The sequence below is a fragment of the Ailuropoda melanoleuca genome, chromosome 12, assembly GCF_002007445.2.
Source record: "Ailuropoda melanoleuca isolate Jingjing chromosome 12, ASM200744v2, whole genome shotgun sequence".
Classification (NCBI taxonomy): Eukaryota; Metazoa; Chordata; class Mammalia; order Carnivora; family Ursidae; genus Ailuropoda; species Ailuropoda melanoleuca.
In genome coordinates, this window is record NC_048229.1 from 20,800,358 (window position 1) to 20,814,948 (window position 14,591).

The window sequence follows — 14,591 nt, forward strand, 5'->3', positions numbered from 1 at the left end:
ATGGAGCAGCGCGGCGAAAGTGCCCAGGGGCCTGCCCGGGGGTCGTCCGCAGTGCGGCAGGCGGCGGCGCCAAATCCAGAACGGCAAGCGCTCCAGCCAGGCCGGACGGGTACGGAGGGGGTGGGCGCGACGCCGGGAACAGCGGCCGGCTCCGGAGGGTGCGAGGCGGGGCGCGCGGGGAAGGGGCNCCGTAGGCGGCGGGAGCCCGAGTCGCCGCCGGCGCCGGCGCCGGTGAGTGCGTGAGGGGCGCGGGCCGGGAGACTTTCTTTGTGAAACTCCGTCGGTGCGAGCCGGGCCGGGCCTCGGCGGCTGACGAGCGCCCGCGAGGCGGAACCCTCCCCACCGCCCGGGTTCAAGCCGTCCTGCCTCGCGCAGCTCGGTGGCGGGATTCTGTCTGCCGCCTGCCCGGCTCGGTTTCGGATAGAGTGTGTGTGTGCGCGCGCGCGGGGGGGGGGGCGGTATACAGTCGGCGCCTAATGCTCATCGCGTCTCCCCGTTGCCTTCGCCTCCGCGGGGTGGCGGCTGCCCCCGCCCAGGGCCCACGGGACAGGTAGATGGCAGCGTCTTGGAGACAGGTGTCGGTGCTGCCCTGAGAGACTCAGGTGCAGACAGCCCCAGGTGGAATCCTAGGGAGTAAGCTGTCCGTCCCTGGAAGGAACCAAGTCTGTCGGTGGCTCAGTACAGAGTGATTTTGGAATGCTTGACATCAACCCCAGCTTCCTAGTGTCTTTGGGGTATCGGTCAGGGTGAAGGATACTGAGCAAAATGGACTTTGGAGGTGTGGCTCTCAGAGGATGAGATGGGATGGCGCTGAGGATTTCGCTCCCCAAACTGTCCAGGCATAGGAATAGTCTGTAGCTTGATAAAAACACTGGCGTCACAACTCTAATTAGGGCCACAGACTCAACTCTCTCCAAGGCAGAGGAGCAGATTTTGAATTTTTAACAAACTCTCAAGTTGTTAAGATCAGGCAGATTACACCCGCACTATTTTAGAGTAAGCTTCCGGCGATCAGGGACCTGTTCTGTTTATAGCTCACCATGGCATCCTGGTACCAGGCGCTGTGCTTGGCACATGGTAGATGGTCATTCAATATTTGTAAGAAGAATGAATAACTTAGAGAGTTTCCAAAATAGGACCTCTGGAGACATTTTCAGGAGTTTTTGAGGTTAATATCTCTGTCAGATTTACTGTAAAATGTGATTTTTCTCTGTCCCAACTTCTGTGGCTGTTTATATTGCCATGTTTTCAGTATGATCTAGGAAAAATCAGAGTATACCTTGCTTAGTATAAACCATCAACTATGTATATCCTAGCTAGGTTGAAAATAATTCTAAAACAAAACCTGAATAAAAAATGCATGCTTCTTTCTCTTCATCATTTGGGAACACTAGGCTTATAGGATTTTGTTCCTTTGAAGCAGGCAAATATTTACGTTTTATCAAAGCAAATCTGAATTACTGTTTATTCAGAAAAGTTGGCAATTTGCTTAGACCTGAGTATTTGTAGTTGTTATGTAATATTTTGAAATTGAGATTTATGTTTAGTTCAGAATCAGTGCTAAAATAGAATTGTTTGAAAGTTATTTGATATTTCAGGGGCTGCTTTTTCATGTTTTTTGAATTTCAGTAGTTGATTTCATTTTTTTTTTTGACTGGAAAAAATATATAGAAAGACAAGACTAGAAGTTGAGATTGCATCTGAAGAAAAATAGAAAAATTAGATTCTTTATTCTGTGTATCATTTTTGCAGTTTATGTAGATTTTTAAAAATTCTTTTTTTAATTGAGATACAATTGACATATAACATTAGTTTCAGGTCTAGGACATAATGAGTTAATATTTGCATATATTGCAAAATGATCACAGTAATAAGTCTAGTTAACATCTGTTATCACACAGTTACAATTTCTTATGATGAAAACTTTTAAGATCTACTCTCTTAACAACTTTCAAATATAGAATTCAGTATTACTAACTATAGTCACCATGCAGTATATTACATCCCCATCACTGTCTTTAAGTGTCTTAAAAAGAAAACAAAACAAACCCAGCTTTGTTGAGGTATAATTCACCTACTGTAAAATCAGCCATTGTAGTGTACAATTTCATGGTTTATAGTAAATATTCACTATGTCTAACATCACCATTATCTGCTTTTAGAGCATTTTCATCATATTTCAAAGAAATCCCATACACACTCGCATTCCTTGTTCACCTTTCTCCCAGCTTCTGCCATAACCTACTTTCTGTCTCTACAAATTTCGCTATTCTGGACATTTCACATGTTGTAATCTTAGAATATGTAGTCTGGCTTCTTTCACTTCGCCCAGTGATTTTTAAGGTTCATCCGTGTTGTAGCATGTATAAGTACTTCATTCCTTTTTATTACTGGGTAACATTCCATTGAATGGATATACCTCATTTTGATTATCCATTTTTAAAAAAAAGATTTTATTTATTTGAGAGAGAGAGAGAGAGAGAGAGATGGAGATGGGGTAGGAGCAGGGGGAGGGGCAGAGGGACAAGTAGACTCCCTGCCTCAGAGTGAGGAGTCTAACACAGGGCTTGACCCTATAATCCCGAGATCATGACCTGAGCTGCAGTCAGATGCCTAACCAACTGAGCCACCCAGGTGCCATTTGTTTATCTATTTATCCCTTGATAGACATGTAGGTTTTTTCCACTTTTTGGTTATTATGAATAATGCTGCTTTGAACATTTATGTGTAAGTTTTAGTGTGGACATATGTTTTAATTTCTCTTGAGCATATCCTAATTGCTAGGTCATATGGTAACTCTTTTTTAACATTTTGTGGAGCTCACAGACTATTCCTAAGGTTCTACATTGTTTTACATTCCCACCAGCAAAGTATGAGGTTTCCAGTTTCTCTACATCTTGCCAATACTTGTTATTGTCTTTTTTTTTTTTAACTTTAGCTATCCTAGTTGTAATAAAATGGTATCTCATTGCAATTTTGACTTAGATTTCCCTCATGACTAATGATGTTGGGGGATATTTTTTGGTGCTTATTGGCAATTTGTGTATCTTCTTTGGAGAAATATCATTAAAATCCTTTGTCCATTTTTTGGGTCCATTTTTTAATTGGGCTATTTGTCTTATATTGAATTGTAGGAGTTAAATATTCTGGGTACTAAACCCTACTCAGATAGATGATTTACAAATTTTTTCTCCTCTTTTGTATGTTGTCTTTCACTTTTTTGATAATGTCCTTTGTTGCAAAAAAAATAAGTTTTAATTGTGATGAAATCCAGTTTATCTGCTTTATCTTTTATTGTTCATCTTTTGGTGTCATAGCTAAGAATCCATTGCGAAATCCAAGGTCATGAAGATTTACCCCTATCCTTTCTTCTAAAAATTTTCTGTTTTTAGCCCTTATGTTTAGGTTGTTGATCCATTTTGAGTTAATTTTTGTGTGTGGTGTAAGGTAGTGACCCAATTCATTCTTTTGCATGGGGTGATCCAGTTGTCCTAGCACTATTTATTGAAAGAATTGTTTTTATGCCATTGAATGGTCTTTATACCCTATTGAAACCCAGCTGACTATATGTTAGGGTTTATTTTTGGACTCTCAATTCTATTCTATTGTCTGTCCTTATGCCTGTACTACACTATTTGATTATAGTAGCTCTGTAATAGGTTTTGAAATTAAATGTATTTGTAACTTTGTTTTTTTTCAAGGCTGTTTTGGCTTTTCTCGGTCCCTACATATGGATTTTAGGATAAGTTTTTAAATTTTTGCCAAAAATTAGCTGGGATTTTTATAGAGATTGTGTTTACTCTGTCCTTTCAATGGTGTTTTGTAGTTTTCGGGTCCAAGTCTTGAACTTCTTTCAGAAACCTCTTCCTCAGTATTTTATTTTATGTGATGCTGTTCTACATGGAAATGTTTTTAAAATTCCATATTGTTTATCACTAGTTCATTGCTAGTCTGTAGAAGAAATATAGTTGAGTTTTGAGTAAATCTTTTAATCTCATCATTTAGTGGTAGTCTGTTCAAGTTTCTAGGTTTTGGCTCTTCTACTTACTAGTTGTATGAGTTTTGACAATTCTTAACTTTTATACATCTCAGTGTTCTTGTATATATAATGGGACAGTAATACTCATCCCAAAGAATTGTTAAAGAAAATGTTGATAGATATTAAGAACAATGCCTTACATGTGGTGGAGATTTGATAATTTGTTGTTTATCTTCTTCTGCTAAATAACTCCATTTAAAAGCAGGCCAAAAAACAAAAAGCAAACAAAGCACCAAACCCAAACAAACAAAACCAAACAAACCCCGCAAAAAAACAAACCCCAAAGCATAGACAAACCCACCCTCCCCGAAACCCAAAACCCACAAAGAAAAGCCACAAGCAAAAACCTCAAACCTCTTCCTGTCTCCGTTTACTTTTCTGTGATCTAAGACGTCCCTATGAGTGATAGAGGTATAGTGAAAGACAAAGTCTCTCACACCACACAATTGTATTGTAAAAGCCTGTCAAATCTAGGCTACTGTATAGGTTTTTGACAATGCATTTGTAAGTATTATTAAAAATAATAAATGTGTGGGGTGCCTGGATGGCTCAGTCAGTTAAACGTCTGACTCTTGAGTTTGGCTCAAGTCATGATCTCAGTGCCCTGGGTTGGAGCCCCATGTCAGGATCCACACTCAGTGTGGAGTCCGCTAGAGATTCTCTCTCTCCCTCTGCTGCCCCCCGCAGTCTCTCTCTCTCAAATAAATACATATGTAAATAAATAAATATTTAAAAAATGTAATAATAAAGCTTTAACTCAAAGCTCTTTGTTTTTATCCCATAGTTCTTATTAATGTGCTGTTCTTTTATTACCTATTTCTCCTAAAAGCAGAAGCAATATTTTTTCCATTGATTTGCTGGTTACAATTCTTGCTTATTTTGAATGATTGCTATTTTTAAAAAACTCTGTTAGAGCCAAAGCCTGATGTTTAAACTTAATATTACTCTTATTGTGGTGTTTCTTCAGTAGCCAGAGTAGATTGCTGTTTTGTATGGGAAGAAACCAGAGACACAGTATAATCTAAATATGATACTTGGAACATAATGTATTCATTGAATGTGTATTCACTATGATCCAGAGAAAATAATTGTTTACCTTGTAAATATTATTTTGACAATAAAAACTTACCTCAAAATTCACAAATATAATTAAATTTGTAACCCGCAAACCCACAGATTGATAACTCACAGATATGTCTGTAAGAACATTTTAAATCAAAATTGATCTTTGTTTAAAAAACTCCTTTTAGGGGCTCCTGGGTGGCTTAGTTGGTTAAGTCTCTGCCTGCGGCTCAGGTCATGATCCCGGGGTTCTGGGATCTAGCGTCACATTGGGCTCCCTGTTCAGTGGGGAGCCTGCTTCTCCCTCTCCTCCCCTGTTCCTGCTCTCTAGCTCGCTCTCTCTCTATCTCAAATAAATAAAAAATCTTTAAAAAACACTTTTATTATTATGAAAACTGCACATACATATTTTATAAAATTTTAAAAATATAAGACAAGCAAAAAAAAAAACAACCCCAACAACCCCAGAACATTACCAATATGGGGATGACTACATATCTTTCTGGAACTTTTGTGCATCTTTCTTTCTAACAGTATTTACACACATATACAAAAATGTATATAGTTATTTTAACTAAGGATAAAAATGCACAAAATGTCTTTAAAAATTGGCTTTATTTAGGTATCATTTTCATACAATAAAATTTACCAATTTTAAATGTATACTTACGTGAGTTCTTTTTTCCTCTAAGAATCATTCTTCATTTTTAGTTCAAAGCAATAACAATGAGAACAACATAGGAATTACACCTTGATTGAGGGACGTTCATGATCAATTTACAAATAACTTGAGTTTGTGTATCTCAGATATGTTGAACTTCACACCACTGAGCCAAAGTCAGCAAGCCTTTTTGTTTTGCTAAGATCTAGTCATCAGAGGTTCAAGGTGATACAGAAATTGTGACTGCATGCATATATCAACATTTGTCCTTAGACCTCGCCTGTACTTTTCTGTTATAGTTAGTTATGTGAGTTCAGACAAATATATACAGTTGTGAAGTCACCACCACAGTCAGTAGAAGTAATAGAAGGCTGTTCCTTGTTATTACTGAGTACTACTCCAGTTTATGTGTCCTGGAATTTGTTATCTATTCTCCAGTTGATGGACATTAGGGTTGTTTCTGGTTTTTGGTGATTTTGAGTAGAGTTACTATGAACATTCACATGTAAGTCTTTGTGTATTTTATGTATATATAAAGAGTAAGTATTTAAGAGTAGGATTGCTGGTTTGTGTGGTAAACATATATAGATACTGGTTTGAAACCTCCTTTTTTTTTACCCCCCCTTTCCATTTAAGTAGTTCCCTCTTATTAAATGATTAGGCAATATTCAATTATTATTTTCCCAATCTGTCCCAAAATATTCTTTTTTTTTTTTAAGATTTTTTTCATTTATTTGAGAATGAGCATACGAGTAGTGGGGAGGGGGAGAGGGAAAGGGTGAAGCAGACTCCCCACTGAGTGGGGAGCCCGATTTGGGGCTTGATCCCAGAACCCTGAGATCTTGACCTGAGCCGAAGGCAGATGCTCTACCAACTGAGCCACCCAGGCACCTCTGTCCCAAAATATTCTTTAAAGCTGTATGTCTAATCCAGGATCAGTTCTTAATTAATGTCACATAAGTCTCTTATAATCTTGCGTGGTTCCCTCTTTCATGATACTGACTCATTGAAGAGCCCAAAACAGTTGTCCTGAAGGATGTCCTATCTTCTGGATTTGTCTGGTGGCTTTCATGTGGTATCATTTATCTTGTTCCTCTGTTTCCTGTAAACTAGGAGCTATATAAAAAGACTTCATGGATACTAGTTAAGTATTTTGACTAGATTATACATTGGTAATGTCTACTTAATACTGTAATATAAGACTTGTTTAACCATTAGTATTTTCTTACGGTTGAGTTATGTTCTATGTACTATATTCTTACTAGTCCCTTTTACTAAAGATCAGAAGTAGTATTGGGAGATTAACAAGGCAGTAACAGTAACTAGGGAATAGAACAGAAAAAGGGGGACGGAAATAGGTGTGATAGTGTGGTTCTAATTGCCCTCATTGTGACCACTACCAAAAATCCCTTTTTTTTTAAATTCTTTTTTTTTTTTTAAAGATTTTTATTTATTTATTCGACAGAGATAGAGACAGCCAGTGAGAGAGGGAGCACAAGCAGGGGGAGTGGGAGAGGAAGAAGCAGGCTCATAGCGGAGGAGCCTGATGTGGGGCTCGATCCTGTAATGCTGGGATCACGCCCTGAGCCGAAGGCAGACGCTTAACCACTGTGCCACCCAGGCGCCCCAAAAATCCCTTTTTTATGTTGTGGCTATATTATCTCTAAGAGAGGATTTTTCAGTCTGAAGAACATTTATTATTTTAGTTGGGATTTTTTTTTTTTTTAATTAAGTAAGCTCTGTGTCCAGTGTGGGGCTTGAACTCACAGCCCTGAGATCAAGAGTCACATGGTCTATTGATTGAGCCAGCCAGGTGCCCCTGGCATGCATTATTTTAAACGATTAATAGTGTAGAGGTAACTTACAGCAATCTGAAATGTGATTTGTTGAGATTCTAGTTGACAAATAATTGATGATTAATGAAGATGTGGTACTATTTTGTGGATAAAGAACAGGATTGCTAAGAAATAGTAGGTGGTCTAAGTAACACAGCAAACCTGACTTTGTGTTGTAATTTTGCAAGAGTAAAAAATAGGTTAGCTCTGACTTTTAAGTAAGGGAAGGCATATTATTGTATGTGGCTTCCCATTCCATGATTATACATTTGGCATTTCCATGCTATTATTGGCTAAGTTTGCCATAGTGGAAGTTCAAAAATTGCCGTGGTAATGTTTCAACTTACTGTAGATTTGGGTCAGCAATTGGTAGGAAAAATTTGTTATTAATATTCATTGCACTTGTAGAATTGCATAAAGAATATCACTTGGATGAAGATGAAAATTACTAAGATTATCGTTCTCTAGTGTTAGTCATCATAAAAGGAAAAATCAAATTAACGTTGATATTATGTTTTGCCAAATCATGCATATAGAAAGTCATTAGTGTTCATTTTTAGATGAGACACAAGAAAAAATAATTTCTGAAAGATGAGGAGGGGAAAATAATGATAGAATGGACTAAAAGAAAAATATGTATTGGAAAGTAGTTGGCCAAATAAGTAGAAAGTGGAAATGGGAGGAGAGAAGAAGGTAATGGTTAGATTTAAACAGCAAACATTCTAAAAAATGTTGTTGGGATCTCTACGTAACTGGGTCACTTTTCTTTCTTTTGTGATTGAACTCTTCAGCATCAAGTAAAGCTGGAATGGATTCAGTTCTTTAGAGTTGAAGGTTTTTTTTTTTTTTTGGGATTATATTGTTTTAGCAGTTGGACTGAGCAGTTTAAGGAATGTAATTTTAAAGTAAGAGTAAGTCTAAATTTGATTATCCCATGTTCATGGACCAGAAGACTTAACAGTATTAAGATGGCAATATTTCCCCAAGTGATGTACAGATAAGTGCATTCCCTATAAAAACCCCATCTGCCTTTCTTGCAGAAATCTGTAAGCTGATCCTAAAATCCATGTGGAAGTGTAGGGTACCCAGAATAGCCAAGACAATCTTGAAAAAAAAAAAAAAAGAACAAACTTAGAGGACTCACACTTCCCAATTTTTAAAATAAATTTATTTATTTATTTATTTATTTATTTATTTAGAGAGTGCATATGTGTGTGAGCAGGGGAGAGGGGGAAAGGGAGAGGAAGAGAGAGTCTTATGTAGACTCTATGCTGAGCGCAGAGCCTGATGTGTGACTCGATTCTATGACCCTGAGATCACGATCTGAGCTGAAACCAAGAGTTGGCTGCCCAACCAACTGTGCCACCGAGGCACCCACACTTCCCAATTTTAAAATCTATAAAACTACAGTGCTCAAGTCAGTGGTACTGGTATAAGCATAACATAGATCAATGGAATTGAAAGTCCAGAAACAAACCCTCACATTTATGGTCAATTGATTCTCAACAATGGTGTGAAGACCACTCAGTGGGGGAAAGAATGGTCTTTTCAACAAATGGTGCTGGACAGCTAGATTTCCACCTGCAAAAGAATAGCAGTGAACTCAAAAAATATCAAAGACCCAAACAATAAGAGCAAGAACAATAAAACACTTTTTAGAAAACACGGGAGTAAATCTTTGTGCCTTTGGGTTAGGCAGTGATTTTTATTTTATTTATTTCTGTATTTAAAGATTTTATTTATTTGAGAGAGAGTGAGTGAGAGAGAGAGAGAGAGAGAAGGAACAGGGAGAGGGGCAGAAGCAGACTCCCTGCTGAGCAGGGAGCCCGATGTGGGGCTTGATCCCAGGACCCTGAGATCATGACCTGAGCTGAAGGCAGACACTTAACCAACTGAGCCACCCAGGCACCCCTATTTCATTTTTTTAAAGTAATTCCTATGCACAAAATGGGGCTTGAACTCATGATCCAGAAATCAAGAGTTGCATGTTCTACCTAATGAGCCAGCCCGGTGCCCCGAAGGAAATGATTTCTTAAATATAATACAAAAAACAAGTAACAAAAGAAAAAGTAGATAAATTGGACATAATTAAAATTGAACACTTTTGTGTGTCAAAGGACAGCATCAAGAAAGTGAAAAGAGGTCTTCCACAGTAGCCCTGCATGCTGCCACTAGAATCACTGCCATGTCTTTAGTGATCCCTGAGAATTCCAGCTCATTTTGTGAGTACTGAACACCAATATCGATGGGCAGTGCAAATTAGCCTTTGCCATCACTGCAATTAAGGGTATGGGGCAAAGGTGTGGTGTTGAGGAAAGCAGACATCGACCTCACCAAGGGGGCAGAAGAGCTCCCTGAGGATGAGGTGGAATGTGTGATCACCATTATACAGAATCCACACCAGTATAAGATCCCAGACTGGTTCTGGAACATACAAAATGATGTGAAGGATAGAAGATACAGCTAGGTCCTGGCCAATGGTCTGGACAACAAACTTCATGAAGACTCAGGATGAAGAAGATTTGAGCCCACAGAGGGCTGTGTCACTTCTGGGGACTTTGTGTCCCAGGCCAGCAGACCAAGACCACAGGCCACTGTGGCTGCACTGTGGGTATGTCCAAGAAGAAATAAATCTGTAGTTCTTTTCTGTTAATAAATACTTTATACACTTATGGCTTCCTTGTTTAAAAAAAAAAGTGAAGAAATCCCACATAATGGAAGAAAATATTTGCAAATCATGATCTGATAATGGAGTTGTGTCAAGAATATAAAAAGAACTCTTACAACTCGTGATAAGAAAATAATTTTTAAAAATGGACAAAGTATTTGAATAGACATTTCTCAAAGAATATGTACAAATGACCAATAAACACACGAAAAGGTATTAGTCATCAGGAAAATGCAAATCAAAACAACAATAAGATACCACTTCACACCTACTAGAATGGCTTAAAAGTAAAGAAGATAATAACAAGTGCTGGTGAAGATGTGGAGAAATTGGAGTCCTCATACATTGTTGGTGAGAATGTAAAATGGTACAGCCATTTAGGAAAACACTTTGACATTTCTTCAGAATGCTGAACATGGAGCTGCCATATGGCACAGTAATTCTCCATTTATTTATTTATTTAAGATTTTATTTATTTATTTGACAGAGAAAGACAGCCAGTGAGAGAGGGAACACAAGCAGGGGGAGTAGGAGAGGAAGAAGCAGGCTCCCAGCAGAGCAGGGAGCCTGATGTGGGGCTCGATCCCAGGAGCCTGGGATTATGCCCTGAGCCGAAGGCAGATGCTTAACAAGTGAGCCACCCAGGTGCCCCTACTCCTACATTTATGTCCAAGAGAAATGAAAGCACAAAAACTTGTACATGAATGTTCATGGCAGCATTATTCATAATAGCCCCAACACATGATACAATACAGATGAACCTTGAAAGCATTTTGAGTGAAAGAAGCCAGTCACAAAAGATCACATATTGTATAATTCCATTTGTGTGAAATATTCAGGATAGGCAAATCCATAGAGATAGTAAGTGGATTAGTATTTGCCAGGGACTTGGAGGGGAGGAGTGGGGAATGACTGTTCATGGGTATGGGGCCTCTTTTGGGAGTGATGGAAATATTAGAATTGTGGTAATGGTTACAAAACTCTGTGAATAAATAAAAAACCACTGAGCTGCACACTTTGAAAGGATGAATTTTATTGTATGTGAACTATATCTCACTATAGGTATAAAAAAAATCAAGAGAAAATAAAAAGAAAAGGAGCGTCTTGCTGGCTCAGTTGGTGGAGCATGCAACTCTTGATCTTGGGGTTGTGAGTTCAGGCCCCACGTTGGGGTGGAGCCTTCTTGAAAAAAAAAAAGAAAAAATGTTTAATCTTTTAAAATGCCATTAAAGATATTTTCCTTAAAGAAAAAAAAGATCTAAAGATCTAATTTAAGATGATCATCTTAGATGACAGGTATAATCCTGCTCATTTTACCGTATCAGTGAAAACAAAAATGGGAGAGGGGCATATAAAGACTGTAGGAGAATATCTCTTTTTTTTCATGTTTATGTGACATTTAATTCACAGAAATTTAGATCTGAAGCTGTCTTATGGAGTGACAAACTAAATTCAGAAGTAATAGTTAAAACAGAGTGAGTGCATATGTATAATTTCAGGCATAGGAAAAAATAGATTGAATCTAATAATAAATCCATATATTCTCTCATTATTTTGATTTACATTATTAACACTTTGCAATAATTAGATATATTTTGAGAAATAGTTGAGATTTGTAGAATCTGTCTTTACATTATCTAAAATAAAATGTTCACTAAGCATTTATGTAGGGAACACCTGAAATTAAGAGGGATGAGAAAATTTCTGTGAATTAAATGTCACATAAACATGTTGGAATGTATGTCTGAACTTTCTTTGAAATAATCAGGCCTGTGACATTTTTAAGTGTATGCATTTTTAATGCAAGCAGATTGACCCTCATGTGCTTATAAGATTACTGTGCCAAGTTGTAGAGCAGAGGAAACTCAACTCCATGAGACTTTCCCGGTGACCTGTCCTCTGAGACTAGAAGCTTAGTTTCCTGATACTTTGTTAGTGTAATTTTATATATATATATATATATATATATATATATATTCCTCAATATCAAATATATATATATATATATATTCAATAAGGCTAAACACTTGGGTTGTGATAGTACCTTTTATTTTGGAGTTAACTAGTTACACATCTGGGTATGTTTTCTCAGGAATTTGCATGTTACTAAAGTGATTTTGAAATTCAGACACTTTTATTGGACATTTGGCCTTGTATGTAGTTTCTTATCGGTAGGAAAAGTGTATTACAGCAGATTGCACAATTTCCTGAGACGGTACTAAAAACACTGCCACAATTCCTTTTGTGTTCTGCATGTAATGTTTTTGTATTGAGTGCTGTCTTGGGTCCTTATGGTTTTAACTTATGTATTAACAGGATTTTTGAAAGTTGTTCTGTCAAAATAATGCTCTTGTTAAATTCAAGAACTTCCTAATCTCCACAAAGATTTATGAAAACCATTTATAAAAATTGTTCAGGAAATTGACCATAAATTCCAATTATATTTAAAAAAAATTCCTGGGGCGCCTGGGTGGCTCAGTCAGTTAAGTGTCTGCCTTTGGCTCAGGTCACGATCCCAGATCCTGGGATCAAGTTTCTGCCTCAAGCTCCCTGCGTCTGCTTGGCCCCTTCGCCCTGCTCGTGCTCTCTCTCTCAAATAAACATAAAAAATCTTAAAAAAAAATTTCCATTAGGCATATTTGGAAGAACCATGTAAATTGTAGAGTAGTTGTATAGAGGCAGTATTCCTTCCACAGTGTAGGGTCTATTGGTTTCAGATTATTATAGCTAATGTATTGTGCTTACTAGGTGTCAGACACTGTTTTTTTTTTTTTTTTTAAAGATTTTATTTATTTATTTGACAGAGCTAGAGACAGCCAGCGAGAGAGGGAACACCAGCAGGGGGAGTGGGAGAGGAAGAAGCAGGCTCATAGCGGAGGAGCCCGATGTGGGGCTCGATCCCATAACGCCGGGATCATGCCCTGAGCCGAAGGCAGACGCTTAACGACTGCCCTACCCAGGCGCCCCTCAACTACCTCCATTTTGACCTCAAACTTTCTAATTGATAAGTTCTTCTTTCCAGCTTATCTCTAACTCAGGAGAAAGACCCTGAGGGCAAAGCATCCCCTGAGGGGAATGGAAACTACCCCTCAAGCAATTAGGACAGCCCTGAGGCAGCAAGACCCTGCCTGACTGACTCCTTGACAGTGATTGACTTGACCTTCACTGCCTCCCTGCACAGACCCACCAACCTTTGTCCCGCGTTTTCCTTATATAAACCTGGAAGTATTTTTGGCACTTTAGTGAGTCTTTGAGACGCTAGTCCTCTGTCTTGCTGGTGTTGTCCTCACTGAAATAAATTATTTTCTTGTTTCACCACCGCTCGTCGCTGTGTCTTTGGATTTTGTCAGCCACAAGTGGCCAGACCTGGTCTGTTGGGGATCCCTGGAGCCAGATGCTTCTGCACCCCTGCCCCCCGCCCCCGCTACACAAGGGATGCCCATGGTCCGATCCCATGTACGCCAAGAATTACCTGTGGATGAAGTAAAAAAATAACTCGTTCACACATTCTTCTTTTTTCCCTCGAATTTGTGTAGATATGGTTAGATTAATAAAATACACATGTATTTAAAGGCAATACTGAATTCAGAGTAGCCTTTGTATTTTCTCAACTGTAATTTCTCAATTAGCTGTCCTAAAATGTACAATTAAGAAATCAGAAAAAGGTTTTGATGCTTAAAAGGAGTCCAGAGGCTAGAAAGTATTGGCAGTGATTGATCTAGATCAGAGATTGGCAAACTTTTTCTATAAAGGGCCTGATAGTAAATATTTTAGGCTTTATGGGTAGTGCATTCTTTGTTCTAACTATTAAATTTTGCCGTTATAACACAGTAACAGCCTTAGACAGTGTTCAAACAAATGGGTGTGGCTGTGTTCCAATAATACTTTATTTCCAAAGACAGGCAGCTGAAGTTTGCTGAGCGCTGATCCAGATCATGTCAAAGTGATTTCAAATTCTGAAAATTAACTTTAAAAAGATGCAGGTGAGGGGTGCCTGGGTGGCACAGCGGTTAAGCGTCTGCCTTCGGCTCAGGGCATGATCCCGGCGTTATGGGATCGAACCCCACATCAGGCTCTTCTGCTATGAGCCCTGCTTCTTCCTCTCCCACTCCCCCTGCTTGTGTTCCCTCTCTCGCTGGCTGTCTCTATCTTTGTCGAATAAATAAATAAAATCTTTAAAAAAAAATAAAAAAATAAAAAGATGGAGGTGAGAAGAGGGGTTACACCTTAATCAGAACACTAGTCAGGTTGATGAAAAGAACGAAGGCAAAAGAAATGTAGATAAAATTAAATTTCCTTAACAATTTGCGCCCCTTGACAAATACC

General features: G+C 38.5%; 1 protein-coding gene and 1 pseudogene across 1 annotated transcript in view; both read left to right on the plus strand.

Moving 5' to 3' along the window:
• TTC28 (tetratricopeptide repeat domain 28) overlaps positions 1 to 14,591 on the plus strand; it is a 585,777-nt gene continuing 571,186 nt past the window's right edge. The window contains exon 1 of the mRNA XM_034638030.1: positions 1 to 231. Coding sequence (XP_034493921.1) covers positions 1 to 231 — 231 coding nt within the window. The remainder of the gene's footprint in view (positions 232 to 14,591) is intronic.
• Positions 9,625 to 10,431, plus strand: LOC100467400 (annotated as a pseudogene).